The sequence below is a fragment of the Dermochelys coriacea genome, chromosome 1 (genome assembly GCF_009764565.3).
Source record: "Dermochelys coriacea isolate rDerCor1 chromosome 1, rDerCor1.pri.v4, whole genome shotgun sequence".
NCBI classification, from domain to species: Eukaryota; Metazoa; Chordata; order Testudines; family Dermochelyidae; genus Dermochelys; species Dermochelys coriacea.
This window is the reverse complement of record NC_050068.2, coordinates 80,669,718-80,686,749: the sequence shown is the minus strand read 5'-3', so window position 1 is coordinate 80,686,749 and position 17,032 is coordinate 80,669,718. Positions and strand designations below refer to the sequence as shown.

Below are 17,032 nucleotides of genomic sequence, written 5' to 3'. Positions count from 1 at the left end.
AAAGGTAAAAATCGAAAGAAAACATTTCACTTGACCCCCAAAAAATCAGTTTTTCAGTTTGTAAATATTTTACAAGATTTTGACGTTAAAATAGAAAAAAAATTTCAATTTCTTGAAGATATTAAGGATACAGAAAACAGTTTCCCACCCAGCTCTAGTCTAAAGTGCTCAATGCTGCTGCATTCTTGAAGGAGGATACTCCTCGGTAAGGTGGACTGTATTTGTAGCCTTTATGTCTAAAGCTCATAAGGTCAGAGATCTTGTAAGAAGCCTTGAAGCCACCTCATCTTTCAGATGCATGTTCTTAAAAACAGAACATGTATATTTCCAGTCCTACCTACATTCCAAGGAAATTGGGCTTGCCTGCTAAGTATCTGACTCCTGTGGAGCAGAAGCCAGCTTTAGTTTTCAGGACTTTCTTTCAGACAGACAAACCTCCCATGCGTTCCAAGGTTTTCTTGGCAATGGTGGAATTTAAAGAGCAATATTTTTCGAAGAATGTCATCAGTTTAGAAGTTCCTTTGCTTCAGTCTTTCAGTTCAATGAGGGACATCTTATTTTTAGTATCACGCTGTCTGGAGTGGTTTATGACTGAGTGCCTATTCCAGACTGTCAAAATCAGGGCAGGCACCCCCAAACTGGTAATATATTTTTTAATTAGATTTCACCAAGCCAGTAACAAATATGAACTCCTGGATCACTGTAACAGACTTTACCATGGAGTCACAGGGCAATCCCCTTGGGCACTTCAGTCTGTTTTGCCACCCAGGCAAGCTGGTCATAGAAGTAAATGGTCACTTATCCCCAAAACCACAAAACATTCAGGTTGCTCCCAGTTCCAAGAGGCCAGTCATCCCAGATCATTTGATATGACACCAAAGACCATTCTTGTAGGCAATCCTATAGTAAACTATTTAAGGATTATTAACTAGAAAGAAATGAGAATTATTTACAGGTTAAAGCAGGCAACATATATGCACAAATGAGTTCAGCATATGGTTCCAAAAGATGACAGAGATCTAGTATTCAGTCAGCATTGAATGTCTTTTCAGGGCTGGTTGACCTTGCAGATCTCTGCTTTTTTGTTTTTTAGTTCTAGCCCTTATAAGAGTCCAACAGCAGAGATGAAAACTTTAATGTGAACTATCTTTATTTCCCTCTTCCAGCATTCAAACCAATGGGACAAGGCCTTCTGCAAGTACTTTTGATGGGTGAATAGGGCAATCAACAAAGCTTTTGTCCTACAATGACCCACTTAATTTTGATAGTCCTCCTGGATGGGTGAGGGGGGGACACTTCCCATCTGAGTTCACAAATTCAGAACAGGCATTTTTACAATTATAAAACAAACTTTTATTTTACCTTGTAGCATGGAATACAGACATTACAAGTAAGATTAATACATACGGCAACTTACAAGCATTTTATAGTCTGAATCAGTTGTTGTCAACTCGTGGCCTGTGTACTAGGTGCAGCCCAATCAGCACACAGCTGCAGCCCATGTGATATCCTCGCACGGTGGGGTGGTATATATATATTGTGCGGATGCTGCCCACACAACACACACACAGCTGCATATGTGGCCCATAATGATGATAGGTTTAGAACCTCTGGTCTAAACACCTCCTTGTAAGACTAACACCTGTCTTGAACGACATTAACATATAAGTGAGCTGGTGTGCTTTCCAGCTATGAATTTGTCAGTGCTCAGTTGATGCGTAATGACTTGGCCAGAGCTAGCACCTCATTTACCAGCCTCACACTTAGGCTTCAGGACCCTCTTTTGGCTATCCTGAAAAGGAGGAGGAAGCATGGCACTGGACAGTATTATTGGTACTGGCTAGAAGAGCTGTCATCCTGCTACTTCACATAATTTATGTAATTCCTCATCAAATTCCTCAGACATAGAGATCAGGAAGTCTCAGATTCTAGGGTTTTGTCATGGAAACTTCCAGCATAGCTACTTATCTTCACTTTCCAGCCCTTTCATGGCCTGTCTCCACCCTACCTATCAACTTTCATATGCTAGCAAAATTTCAACTCCTGTCTCCAATTGGCTTATGATGCCAGTCTTCATCATCCACATGTTAAATTTTCAAAATAAGCACCTTTGTGTTTTTTCCCATATAGCCCCTCATGCTTGGGAGGAGCTTCCCATAAACATCTGCAAAGCTATTTGTTCTCCTTCAAATCCCTCCATAAAACTCTTCTTTGCCATGATATCTACAAAAAAAATTGACAGCTGGCACCATTGCCTTTTATGCTGACCAATATTGTCTCACTGATTCCTTGTGCTCCCCCATCTGCCTGCTTGTATTCACTTGTTGTCTCATGTCTTATGCTTGCGTTGTAAGTAGGGCTGTCAGTTAATCGGAGTTAACTCAAGCGATTAACTCAAAACAAATTAACTTGATTTTAAAAATGATTCACGATTAATCGCAGTTTTAATCGCACTATTGAACAATAATAGAATACTAAATGAAATGTATTATAAATATTTTTAGATGTTTTTCTAAATTTTCTTATACAGTACAGATCTGTTTGCACGCAGATGTCGGGAGTCAAGCCGTCGTGACCGCGTGTTAACAGATCTCGGGTTAAGAGGGCCATGTTTGAAAAAGTCTGTGATTCACTTAGAAAAAAAAGCCATTATTTTCTCCTCTTTCTGGCTCACTTTTTTTTTTCTTATGAAGTCTGTCATTCGCTGCAGATGAAATGTGTTCGCGGCCGAGTTATCGGCTGATCGGCTTTCTCCAGAAATCAGTACCTGTGCTATGCCATGACGCTTTTTAAAACGACTTATAAACTCCTTGCTGGTTTGGAATGATTCATCCCCTGATAAATGTCCAAATTTGTCACTTGGGCTTGAAGAATTGGCCCACTTAGCGGCATTCCTTTCAGCCTTTCCTGAGCAAACCACGTGCGCATGGCTTTGTCTATTGTGGGTTTTGCTGAATAGCGCACACATTTTCGCTTAAGCCCCATGTCAGAATCGATATTTTGTACAAAGCCATTCAGTTTAGATTTGTTTTTTTAGCCGTCCTCGGAGAGTAGATTCGGCAATCCCAATATCTTTTGAAACTTTGGCCTGGGTTTCTCTGCTATTTACTTCATCTATTGCAGCTAGCTTTTCTTCTACAGTGTAGGAATGCTGACCCTTTGCTCTGCCATTATATTAGGCCTACGATTAAAATTTTCTAATGTAGTATATATTTTACTATATAACTACTATATATTATATATCTCTCTAGTGTGACAATGACTAAGCGTGCGTGATGCGTCTTTACCAATATCAGTAAAGATGTACAACACGTTTCCGCTCCACACTTCCTGTCGATTTCTGTCAGTGAGTTAGTGAGGAACTCTGTAGCACTACATAGCAAGTTCCCGTACCGTGTGTTAACGAGTCTCACAGGTTAAATAGGTAGCACTAGGAGGCATGGCACAACCGCGCTTTAAGCGGATTCGCGCGTAAACAGGTCTGTACTGTATATTGATTTCAGTTACAACACAGAATACAAAGTGAACAGTGCTCATTTTGTATGATCATTTTTGTACAAATAATTATATTGCACTATAAAAAAGATAAACAAAAGAAAGTGTTTTTCAGTTCACGTCATACAAGTACTATAGTTCTATCTCTTTATTGTGAAAGTTCAACTTACAAATGTAGATTTTTTTATTGTTACATAACTGCACTCAAAAACAAAGCAATGTAAAACTTTAGAGCCTACAAGTCCATTCAGTGCTACTGTTTGTTCAGCCAATCACTAAGACACACAAATTTGTTTACATTTACGGGAGATAATGCTGCCTGCTTCCTATTTACAATGCCACCTGAAAGTGAGAAGAGGCATTCACAAGGCACTTTTATAGCCGGTGTTGCAAGGTATTTACGTGTCAGGTGTGTTAAACAATTGTATGCCCCTTCAAACTTCGGCCTCCATTACAGAGGACATGCTTCCATGCTGATAATGCGCGTTAAAAAAAGTGTTAATTAAATTTGTGACTGAACTTCTTGTGGCGAGAATTGTATGTCTCCTGCTCTGTGGTTTTACCTGCATTCTGCCATTTATTTCGTGTTATGGCAGTCTCGGATGATGAGCCAGCACGTTATTCGATTTAAGAACTTTCACTGCAGATCTGACAAAATGCAAAGAAGGTACCAATGTGAGATTTATAAAGGTAACTACAGCACTCGACCCAAGGTTTAAGAACCTGAAGGGACAGAGTATGGTACATGCTGTCAGAGGTCTTAAAAGAGCAACACTCTAATGCAGAAATTTAAGAACCCAAACCACGAAAAAGGGAAATCAACCTTCTGTTAGTGGCATCAGACTCATGATAACGAACATGCGTCAGTCCGCACTGCTTTGTATTGTTATCGAGCAGAACCCATCATCAGCATGGAAGCATGTCCTATGGAATGGTGGCCGAAGCGCGAAGGGTTTTACAAATGTTTAGCATATCTTGCATGTAAATACCTTGCAACGCTGTCTACAAAAGTGCCAAGTGAATGCCCGTTCTCATTTTCAGGTGACATTGTAAATAAGAAGTGGGCAGCGTTATCTCCCGTAAATGTCAACAAACTTGTTAGTCTCCGCGATTGGCTGAACAAGAAGTAGGACTGAGTGGGGGAGCTTGAAGCCTTGATGGCTGTCCCTCTGTACGTGGTATTCTAGCATGACAAAATGACACTACATCCACAATCTTGCTTTCTTCCTAAGGTTTCCTCAGAATTTGATGTCAACCAAGAGATACAGCTACTTGTGTTTTTATTCTAGCCCTCACTCTTCAAGGGAAGAAATGAGCTTTCATACACATTCTAGATCCTAGTTGACAGGTGTCCACCTCATATAAATGCCATTCATTCAAACCCTTTCTGGCAGATTTAGCAGGGGAATCAAGAATGGATTGAGGATAGAGGATTAGTTACCGTCTTACCCCTTGAGAGTGGTCCCTTCGGAATTGGGGTGAGGTGCATTAGCAACATGGAAACTGGGCATACTTTTACTCTTCCCTCCCTGCCTCAAGCATGGTTAATCAGCACCTTGCATGAGCAATAATTACTTTTCTCACCTAAAAGGTCACTTTAAAAATGTGTATTTTTGTGTACGCTTTGTATCAATTTCTGGTTCCCTATTCTACACTTAAATTATATGAGCAATTAGAGTAACATGTTTTGAGAAATTATTTTGTACTGATTTACAGTAGTAGTATAATAGCATTGACTGAGTTTTGATTTTGGTTTAGCTGAACGTTTTTTAATTCTCTGCTTTGCAGGTATATGAAAACTATTCATTTGAAGAATTACGCTTTGCCTCACCAACACCTAAAAGGTAAAAAACCATCTTGCAGAGAATTACACATTGACTAGAATTAAAAGTAAATATATCAGCTTTTTAAAAATCATGTTAATATCAGAGCTTTATGTGAATAGGCTTATTATTCCAGCAGAGTTACTGTAATTTCTGTTTGAAGAACCGTTGAGACTTCAACACTCTGAAAAATATTCTGTGTATGGGAAAACAGTGAAAATCTAGCACATTTTTCTTAAAATTACTGGGACGGTTCCATAAAATCAATCTTTTTATACTTAGTTTATTTTCTCCAATTGCATATTCCTCACCTAAATTCACTTTCTGAATATATCACATTCAATTACTCTAGAACGTTATGATTTTGTAATAAACAACTTGAAAAGCATAAGTGGCTTGATTAGATGAATTCCTGTGGATCAAAGATCCTGTTTCCATAGAAATGTCCCTGGTAGACCACAAAAGACAGTGTAGTTTGGGAGCATATGAAGGGAAAAAAGGCAGAAAATAAATCAGCGGAATGGCTTCTAAATAGAATGCTTCAGCAGCTTTTCAATAATTTAACATTTGGTTAATTGTTTGAATGTCTATTTTGTTTTTGTCTAGACCCAGTGAAAACATGTTGATCCGAGTCAATAATGATGGTACTTACTGTGCAAATTGGACCCCAGGAGCTGTTGGTCTTTACACCATTCATGTTACTATAGATGGCATTGAAATAGGTATCCAATTTTCATTAATTTTGTATAGTAACCACAAGTGCTTAACATGTATGTATCCACAATGGTATGCGAAGATTTGTGTAGGTAACATGTCCATGAAAATTCGCACACTGCTTTGGGGGATCCAAGATCATTCTATCCAGTTTCCCTACCTCTTCCTCTTCCTTCCTCCTCCCCTTACTCCTCCCCCCATCCCCTGCATATTATCATCAAAAAACTGAAAGTAAAGACATGACTGACAAAAGTGTACCTTCACAAGGAGCTTAAACCAACTGTTTGGAACTCTTTTCAAATACTGTTTCAATTCACCTTTAAATATATTTTCTTAAATTAAACTTTCATTTCAGTAGTAGAATATCTGTGTAGATTTTACTGAAGACAACTAGTGCTCAGGATTCTTTTTTCACTGCAAAAGTTAATGACCTCATAAACCTTTCTAAAGCACTCCTTATAGGTATTTGAGATTAACTGTTACAGGGAAAAAGAGAAGACAATCAGAATTTGGATCCTAGTAGATAATTTAATCATTTATATAATGTTGTAAATTTACCCGGCACTTGATAGTAATAGGTCAGTACCAGTCAGATCACTGACCCAAAGGGCTTACAGTCTGAAGCTCAAGTGAAGATGCATGGAACAGACAAGACAGAAGAGAGTAGTGTAACCCTGTGTTAGACTAATATTTTCACTGAGATTCCTGATTTTATGGAAAACATGAAATTTACTGCCGTGAAAAACAAAAAACCTGGGAAAAGGAGATTCACTTTTACCAGTTTCACTTCCTGCACATGTGCAATGAAAACCCTCAGACACTCGCTTGAGAAATGTGAGGGTAGTTGTGAATGTGCAGGAGGTGGTCAGCTGCTATGCTCCTGAGTTCTTTGATGTTGATTCCACAGATCTGAATACTAAGAGTAATACTGTTTTTTCTCGGAGAGAAGACCTGGTTTTCTTCCTTTCTTTTTTCCTCTTTTTCATGTTGCTCTCAGTGGTCTTGCGTATAAAGAAGGTTTCTTGTTTAAGTTGCTTGAGGGGGATCTAACAGAAGTATAGGAGCAGGGAAAATCTTAAGAAACCAGGGATCTCAACCCTCCTTACAAATATTCTTGTTTCCTCTGTGGAAAGTTGGGGGCGGAGTCAAGTCTCAATTCTTTCAAATATTTGAAGTTTTTAATTTTGCCCCCACTTCTGAATGGCTTAGTTTCCTTCATGACCTGCAAACCCTTGGCTACTTCACTGGCTCTAGAGAACAACAGTGTGAGTTATGGTACATGGAGCATAAATGTTGAGGAAGACCAAAATGGTTGTTTTTATCAGCCAGCCAATTACAAAACTCTTTAAAGCAGTGTAAAATAAACTTCCAATACTTCCTACATTAGTATTTAGAGTATCAGTTCTATACAGCATACTACAACTGAATGAAATATCTATTGTAGAACTTTATAGAAGTTTTTTTTTATTAAAATTGGTTGTGTTTTAATGCTTGGAGATTTTAAAAGTGACCCAACTAAAATGAGAATAGAAATGCCCTGTTTCTACAAATATGAACTGAAATACTGCTAGAACTTGATAAAGCATTGTTAGGTTGATCCTGCTCTTTAAAATGTGTCTAAAATTTCACGCCGTCCTATTAAACTTGATGTTTTGTTCAATTTGTTTTTGGAAGTGGCACATTTTCAAGGGGGAAAAAAAATCCTTAGCCATTAGAACCTGAATACTTCTCAAAATAGGTGAATCTAGTAGTCTGTTTATGGGGAGAGTAGTTGGTTGGTGTATAATTATGAATATGTTGTTTCAGGCTCAAAAGTACAGCAAAAAAGTATGGAAATGAGACTGGGTGAAGGAAACGGGCAGAAAAGAGAAGGAGTTGTAAGAGAAGATAAGTGTAGAAATGTAAACGAATGGCATTATGGAAAACCATGAAAATGAGGGGAGGTTTGAATTTGATAAGAATGGGAATCAGCAAATTGATTCATTGAAGATATGCACAGTTATGGAGACTTAGTATGTACATGATCTCATTTTAAAATGTAATTGGTATTTTTTAAGTCTGTTTAAAGAGATTCTTTTGCTGATTTGAGATTCCAAACTGGTCTCTTTTCTTAAAAATTCTCAATTACACTTTAAAAGAAATGGAGGTTATATGAGTTCTCAGAACAGTGTCTCTCCCATTAGTGAAGACCTTAGCAATAGTTTATACAGTCAGCAACTATTTTCTTAAGCCAAAGCAAGCCTGGCCAATTCCTCACAGTGTATGGGCCTTTGGAGAGACAGGAATTCACAATTGAACCTAGCAGGGTCGCTGATAGCCCACCAAACTGTTGTGCTTCCATATTAGAAACATCCCCTTAGAGTGCTTCCCTGAGCTTTTTCCCTTTTTTAATTTATCTTGGGATCACAAGCCTTTCTACCCCACTCAGTTTTTTCTTTTTTTCCCCTCTCTACTTCTGTTCTTCCTTCTTCCTCACCTGACTAAAACACTATCAGCTGAACTGGAGAGTGGTCTCCTAAGCTATTCATATTTTCCTTTTCCTTCCCTGAAGCAGAAAAGGAGACAGGGATATGGAAGAGGCAGAAGTGACCTTTCGTAGGTTCTTCTGTGTCTATCCCAACTCAAGCAAGGCCATGCAGAACTAGGCAAATTACAAGACCCGCTAAGGAGCTATGGGCTCTTGCTCCTCTTCTAGAATGGAGACCTCAGACTGGTGGTTGGGCACCAGAGTGCTAGCGAGCTTTTGTCTCTCTGCTTTGAGGCAGGAATGAGAACAAGGAGATATCAGAACTACAAGGAGGTAAATTGATAGCAGGTAATCGGAATGACTCCTGGTCCTCCAAGTTGTTCCACATCACAAGAATGCTCTATTCTTGAATTTCCTAATAAACATGTGAAACACGTGAAATTTCACATGTCCTCATTGGATGTCATAGTGGCAATAATTTTACTTAAAGGAGTTCATATCAGGAGACTGAATGAAGCCTATCTAAATATGATGTGTTATCATTACAAGATACTTTAGTTCGTGTTCTTCTCTACCTCCAGAGTTTTCATGAAAGTGCTGATGACCCTGCTAGCACTGTTCTGAACCAGAAGTATTCTCTCCTTAATTAAAGCAAGGTCCATGAACTGCCCACTAAGATCACAATGAAACTACCACTGAGATCAGCCACAATAACGTAGTTTACAAGAAGAGTTGCCTGGGGTCCTCAGTCTTCAGTTCACTTGGGAATGCTACTATATACCAAGAAGAGCGTGTATATGATGAGATAATGTATGCCATGGAGGTATCAGATAGAGCTCTGTCATATTCTCAACAAAGAGTAAGAAATTCTACTCTGGGAGCTCAGAATTCAGGTCCCTTGAGTCCGGACATGCTAATCCAGGAATGTTTTGTTTCTGTATCCATTTCCTTTAATCTATTGCTACCAAGATTATTGCAACAAATAAATCTCAGCGATTTTCAATAATACTAACTGTACCAAGCTAACCAACAAGGCAATGGTTTAAAAATCTAATTAAAATAAGAACATGGGTCCTGATAAAGCCCAGATGTCCTAAACCAGTGGCTCTCAATCTTTCCAGACTACTGTATCCCTTTGAGGAGTATGATTTGTCTTGCGTATCCCCAAGTTTCACCTCACTTAAAAACTGCTGGCTTACAAAATCAGACATAAAAATACAAAAGTGTTACAACACCCTATTACTGAAAAATTGCTTACTTTCTCATTTTTACCATATAATTATAAAATAAATCAATTTGAATATAAATATTGTACTTACATTTCAGCATATATAGAGCAGTATAAAACAACTCGTATGAAATTTGTTTTTATTGACTTCGCCAATGCTTTTTATGTAGCCTGTTGTAAAAGTAAGCAAATATCTAGATGAGTTGAGATATAGGAGACTTCTGTGTGTATCCCCAGGGGTACACATACCCCTGGTTGAGAATCTCTCTCATAAATCAAGGACCTATAATACATCCAAATCCATCCAGAACTGAATTTGGCAGATTATTGCTGAGAAAGATGAGTACTAAGATGTAAAGGATATTTGGAGAAAGTAGTAAGTACTTTCCAAACCTTGAAGAAAAAATCAACCATGTCAGTTTCTTGCAGCGTATAGATCCATTTTAAGTACTGGTATAAGAGAGGAAGAATGGCCTGGTGAATTACCTGGGAATCAGTAGATTTTCCTGTGATTTTGGGCAATTTACTTAGTCTCTCTGTGCCTCAGCTGCCCATCTCTATAATGGGTACAATAATATTTCTCTAACTCTCAGGAGTGATGAGGATAAATACATTCAAAATTGTGATGCATTCAGATTCTTGAGTCGTCTTAGTGTATGTACAACATGCCGCAAGTGGCACTTGACCAGAATTTATCACCAAATTTGCTGGTTGGGTCATTGGCTTGCCTGGGCTGGGTACTGACATAATGTGGGCCAGATAACTACCTAATATAAAGAGATTAACCATCAGAAATCAGATATTTACCAGTTACTCCAATTTCTGCAGTGTAGTCTAGGTGTTGGCCTCTGTACAAGGTGTCTATGAGAGCCTTATGTTGGGCTGCAACCCAGATAATTCCTCTCAGAAGATCCTCATATTAATAGATTCTTAAAAGCATGGCCTTCATGTTCACAGGCCAGAATACTTAAGTACTCAAATATTCTTTGTGGGGTCTTATTTATTTTGTCTTTTTCAGAATACAGATTTTTTTTGTCCCCTCAGTTCTAAATTCTTCTTCTTTTGGGGGACCTGTGCTATAACTTGTGCAAAGGCTCTTCTCCTTGGTTCAGGAGTCCCACATCCTTCTGGGGGCCTACACTGTGATTTAAGGCCAGCTTCCCCCAGCCTATCAGTAGTCAGGTTCAGCCCTATTCTAGCCCTAGCTCATATCTCCTCTTGGTTCAGCAGCCCACAGCCTTCCTATGGGGGCTGTGCTGGTAGACAAATATTCTCCTTTCCAAGCTGTCTACCCTCTCTCCTCCCCCTAAGGCTCTGTCTCTAGAGGCTTCTCTCATCTCCATTGTGATTTAGCCACATGACCTGCCTGTCCTGTATCTGATGATTTTCCCCACCTGGGGAGGCACCTGGGGAGGAGAGCAGAGGGACTCATTGGTGGGTCTGGATCTATTACTTCTTAAAGGAATTAGTCATCCTGTGACAGGTTGCAAATTTAAATGATCTTTCCTTGCTTGTAGATAATTATATTTGTAGTGTCTTAGTACACTTGTTTTTAACATTAGTACAACTTCAGGATAGCCAATTTTGGCAGGCTTTCACTGGTCTGGTAGTTATGAAAGGAGGTGGGCCCTGTTGAATTAATCTCTGAACTACATGGGGAAGGACCAATCCACAGTGTGGATTGCCAGATATACTATGTTAACTTTAGTTCTGAAAACATTTCTCTTCTCCCCCATCCTTTTTTTCCAGCCAAGGAATAAAATAAAATTTCAGTGGGTTTATTTTAGGCAATTGAGCACACTACATATTCCTGTCCTGAGGCAATCTATGCTGCATAGGACCTTCAGTTGTAATTTTATGTTGACTGAACAAGATAACATTTAATAGTATAGTACCTAACTATGCCAATAACAATGGATAATTAATCTCTTGTGGAAATCTATCCCCTTAAAATGGTCTTTTTTTTCTTTGTTTAATTTTTTCATTTTTAACTCTTATTTGTTTACAGATGCTGGATTAGAAGTGAAAGTAAAAGACCCTCCAAAAGGGATGATACCACCCGGAACACAACTTGTCAAACCAAAAGTAGAACCTCAACCAAACAAGGTTTGGAGAACTAAGAATCCAAATAACTTGGATTCTTTGTACATTTTGGTGGGTTAAAATGGTAATTCTAAACTAGAATATTTGCTAGTTACCTTTATGTACTGAATGCCTGCGCACACACACAAGGAGGGGAATTTCAATGTGTTTCTAGTTAACCTCTTTTCCTCAAATTGCAAAATCGTGCAGTTACTGGCTTCCATGTGGTTTGACATCCAAGCATGCAGATCCTTGGTCACTCCACGCCTATCATTACACAGCACTGAAACGGTTTACCAAAGGAATGGTAATTTCTTTTATTCAGCACTATGATTTATAAGAGGGACAAAACAATTTAAAGAGACTTTCACATTTATTTTGTAGTAATCCTCTCTTCTCTGTCACTGGGAATAAAATCTTATATTTGTCTGTTTCCCTCTCCCTGAATTGTGTTCTCTACCTCCTCTCACATTTTCTCTCTTCTTTCTCCTCTAAATTATTTCTTCTCCAAACCACTCTCCAGCCCTTTTTTTAAACTTACCATATCTGTAATTTTTAACTTTCCCTTACTGGCCAACCTTCTACATGCACTCACATAAGATTTGGAAATGTAAACCTGCCCCTCTGTGCCCTTCTCCCCTCCCCTCCGCCCCCCTCCAAACACACACACACAACCTCAGTCTTGTGAGCTTGGGAAAAAGATAACTTCAAGTTGGAACTTGCCAGAGATGTGAGCCATCCAGTCCATCTGCAGAAGCAGTTTCAGCAGGAACCTACATCCACAGATGTCGTCAGACTGCTCTACAGCTTTTACTCAAATGTTCTTTCTTCTTTACTGATTGGTTGTTTGCTACTTCTCGTCCTTCTTCCCTCAGTCTCTTCACTGTCACTTCACCTGCCTACCATGCTCCTCTCCTTCTTCCCTCCTTTTTCTCCCTATCCCCCTTATCTTTCTCACCATCACATCATGAACTCTTTAAGTATTCCATTATTTCTGGTGTAACGTTATACTTGTGGCTGCAAATGTGGGTGGCTACCAATCTAGCTAAAGAAATTCCAGCATCTGTCATGTTGTGAAGTACACTGAAGATAAGCAATTCAGAGAGAGAGGAGTGACCGGAAAAAAGCAACTGTTCTAGATACCCAATGGGGTAGGGAATGAGTTTTTCTGTCGTCATGGCTCATTGTTGACAAATGGTTCCTCAAACTAATATCCAAAGAACTTGCTCTGGACTTCATCTTGGATCCGTTGAGACAGATTCTGCAGAATTGAAAGCCACCAAGACAGCCCCAGAAATTTACAGATGTGCTCCTCTTCACATTTTATGTGCCACAGAGAGAAGCCTTTATACATCTTTATTTTAGCATTTTGTTTTGAGGTGTCCTCTATCTTGTTCATGGTTCTTAAGATATTGGGCAGTCTGACCAAAGTAATGGTTTGCCAAGCATTCAACAAGTGCATGAAATGTCATTAGTTGCAAATGCAGACCCTTTTATCGGTTTTCATGACCCTGCCACTGGGAGAATTTAATTACTTCATTTCAGCTGAAGAGAGACTCTTGTGTCTCATTTAGACTGAGTCAAGGGTTTCTGTAGAAAGGAATAGGAGTACTTGTGGCACCTTAGAGACTAACAAATTTATTTGAGCATAAGCTTTCGTGAGCTACAGCTCACTTCATCGGATGCATTCAGTGGAAAATACAGTGGGGAGATTAATATACACACACGGAGAACATGAAACAATGGGTTTTATCATACACACTGTAAGGAGAGTGATCACTTAAGATGAGCCATCACCAACGGGGCAGGGAAGGAGGAAAACCTTTCATGATGACAAGCAAGGTGAACTATTTCCAACAGTTAACAAGAACGTCTGAGGAACAGTGGGGGGTGGAGGGGAGAAATAACATGGAAATAGTTTCTTTGTGTAATGACTCGGACACTAAACTACCTAAACTACTACATGCCACAAGGGCCACAACAGTGGTTCCCGTAACCCACCCAGCAATATTGTTAATCTATCCAACTAAACTCTTAACCCAGCAGAAGAATCTGTCCTATCTCGGGGCCTCTCCTTTTGCCCCTCTAACCCCACGAACATGATACAGTTCTGTGGTGACCTAGAATCCTATTTTCGATGTCTCCGACTCAAGGAATATTTCCAACACACCTCTGACCAACATATTAACCCACAGAGACCTTTCTACCAACACTACAAAAAGGAGAATTCTGGGTGGACTCCTCCTGAAGGTCGAAACAGCAGACTGGACTTCTACATAGAGTGCTTCCACTGACGTGCACGGGCTGAAATTGTGGAAAAGCAGCATCACTTGCCCCATAACCTCAGCCGTGCAGAACACAATGCCATCCACAGCCTCAGAAACAACTCTGACATCATAATCAAAAAGGCTGACAAAGGAGGTGCTGTCGTCATGATGAATAAGTCGGAATATGAACAAGAGGCTACTAGGCAGGTCTCCAACACCACTTTCTACAAGCCATTACCCTCTGATCCCACTGAGGGTTACCAAAAGAAACTACAGCATTTACTCAAGAAACTCCCTGAAAAAGCACAAGAACAAATCCACACAGACACACCCCTAGAACCCTGACCTGGGGTATTCTATCTGCTACCCAAGATCCATAAACCTGGAAATCCTGTACGCCCCATCATCTCAGGCATTGGCACCCTGACAGCAGGATTGTCTGGCTATGTAGACTCCCTCCTCCTATGTTACCAGCACTCCCAGCTATCTTCAAGACACAACTGACTTCCTGAGGAAACTACAGTCCATTGGTGATCTTCCTAAAAACACTATCCTAGCCACTATAGATGTAAAAGCCCTCTACACCAACATTCCACACAAAGATGGACTACAAGCCGTCAGGAACAATATCCCTGATAATGTCACGGCTAACCTGGTGACTGAACTTTGTGACTTTGTCCTCACCCAAAACTATTTCACATTTGGGGACAATGTATACCTTCAAATCAGCGGCACTGCGATGGGTACCTGCATGGCCCCACAGTATGCCAACATTTTTATGGCTGACTTAGAGCAACACTTCCTCAGCTCTCGTCCCCTAATGCCCCTGCTCTACTTGCGCTACATTGATGACATCTTCATCATCTGGACTCATGGAAAAGAAGCCCTTGAGGAATTCCACCATGATTTCAACAGTCGGAGAACACTTCAGTCTCTCTGGTCACTCGATTACAGACCTAAGAGTGGCTATTCTTCAACAAAAAAAACTTCAAAAACAGACTCCAGCGAGAGACTGCTGAATTGGAATTAATTTGCAAACTGGATACAATTAATTTAGGCTTGAATAGAGACTGGGAGTGGATGAGTCATTACACAAAGGAAAACTATTTCCCCATGTTATTTCTCCCCCCTCCCCACCCCACCCACCACTGTTCCTCAGACGTTCTTGTTAACTGTTGGAAATGACTCACCTTGCTTGTCACCATGAAAGGTTTTCCTCCTTCCCCCCCCCCCCCCCGCTGGTGATAGCTCATCTTAAGTGATCACTCTCATTACAGTGTGTATGATAAAACCCATTGTTTCATGTTCTCTGTGTGTGTATATAAATCTTCCCACTGTATTTTCCACCGAATGCATCCGATGAAGTGAGCTGTAGCTCACAAAAGCTTATGCTCAAATTTGTTAGTCTCTAAGGTGCCACAAGTCCTCCTTTTCTTTTTGCGAATACAGACTAACACGGCTGCTACTCTGAAACCTGTAGAAAGGAATAAAACTTACAAAAATGACAGCAAGAGGTTGCAGAAGGAATTGACAGATTACAGGGTGCTGGCAGTAGTAAAGGGATGCATCCTTTCTGTATGGGGCACTGATTCGAAGTCCAGACTTGTTTTTCATGAGCATATCTCCCTTTCTGGCTTAGGAAATCTAGAGCTATTTTGGACAAAACATTCCATTCTCAGTGGAAATCTTGCTTTGTCTAATTAACAGTAAAGAACTAGATCCAGAAAAGATTAAAATAAAATATTTTGCAGAAAAGCTATGGAATTTCTTAGCCAACATGACTAATCCTAAATGTACCTGAGCCCCAAAGAGTTTGAAACATGGGTGGCAGAACATGATTCTGAATTCATTGTTCCTTTTCTAGTATATATCCAGATTTCTGTTCCAAATCTTTGTTAGTGAAGGTTGTGTCAGTTTCATCCAGTCCTGAACCATCTGGATACTCAGAACAAGTACTTCTTTTCTATGATTGTGGTAGTGGTCAGAGTAATTGAATAGGCAAGAAATTCCACACTACATTCCATCAAGGGAATCCGTAAGGACAGATGCAACCTGTGGATCCTGCTTCAGTATGTTTGGCACAACCATGAGAAGAACAGTATCAGTAACTAACTGGATCTGAGGGCAGTCAAACTGGTACAGTAACATATTTTGATGATTGTGCACTCATGTAGGATACCAGAAAAGAATAAGAAGCCAGTCTCTAATATGGGAAGCAAGGATATTCTCCTCATCAGCAGAAAAGCTACTTATGCTAACTGTGGCACACCTAAAGGGAGCCCATGAGTTAAAGGGAATTGTAGCCTGAACAATAAGCCCTTCTACTGGATATCATCCATGCTTCAGGAACCTCAGGTAGACTTGTTTGCCCCAACACGAAGTCAGGGAAATACTTACCTAGAATGAGTAATAGCAGGGCTCTGGCAGTTGATACTCTGTGACAGGTGTGGACACCTCAAATGCTGTTTCCCCCAAACTCATTTATTTCCAAAGGTCATATAAAAAAATTGATATTCCTTGCCATACACTTGAGTAGGAGGCCATGATTCTCCAAAAATAGTCCAGATATTCATTTGAGGACCGTTAAACTTGATGATCAGAACATACTTGTAGATAGGGATCGATTCGCGGTCCAGACCTGTTTTTCATGAGCATATAAGCCTCTTTGGCTTAGGAAACAGAGCTGTTTTGGACAAAACATCAAAATATTCCTTGTACCTTTTTACAAAACAAACAAAAACTGTCATATGTGGGATATGGCTTGGAATCAATAGGGAACAAAACTCAAAGAATCGACAATGTTCCTGACGCTGTACTAGGCCCAAAATGGAGACAATATAATGGAAACAGAGAGATGGTGGGATCCACTTGGAATCTCAGGGCATGTCTACACTTATCGGGTATCGAAGCTGTGGTGATCGATGAACTTGGAGTTGATTTAGAGGGGCTATTGAAG

At 39.8% G+C, this 17,032-nt stretch overlaps 1 protein-coding gene across 26 annotated transcripts in view; it reads left to right on the top strand.

Annotated features, from left to right (window-relative positions):
- The window catches only part of MYCBP2 (MYC binding protein 2), a 444,438-nt gene that overhangs the window by 299,266 nt on the left and 128,140 nt on the right, over positions 1–17,032 (top strand). For all 26 annotated transcript variants that reach the window (XM_038370114.2, XM_043504638.1, XM_043504632.1 and 23 more), the window contains 3 exons: positions 5,284–5,339; positions 5,925–6,040; positions 11,736–11,833. In XM_038370114.2, the coding sequence (XP_038226042.1) occupies positions 5,284–5,339; positions 5,925–6,040; positions 11,736–11,833 (270 nt within the window). The remainder of the gene's footprint in view (positions 1–5,283; positions 5,340–5,924; positions 6,041–11,735; positions 11,834–17,032) is intronic.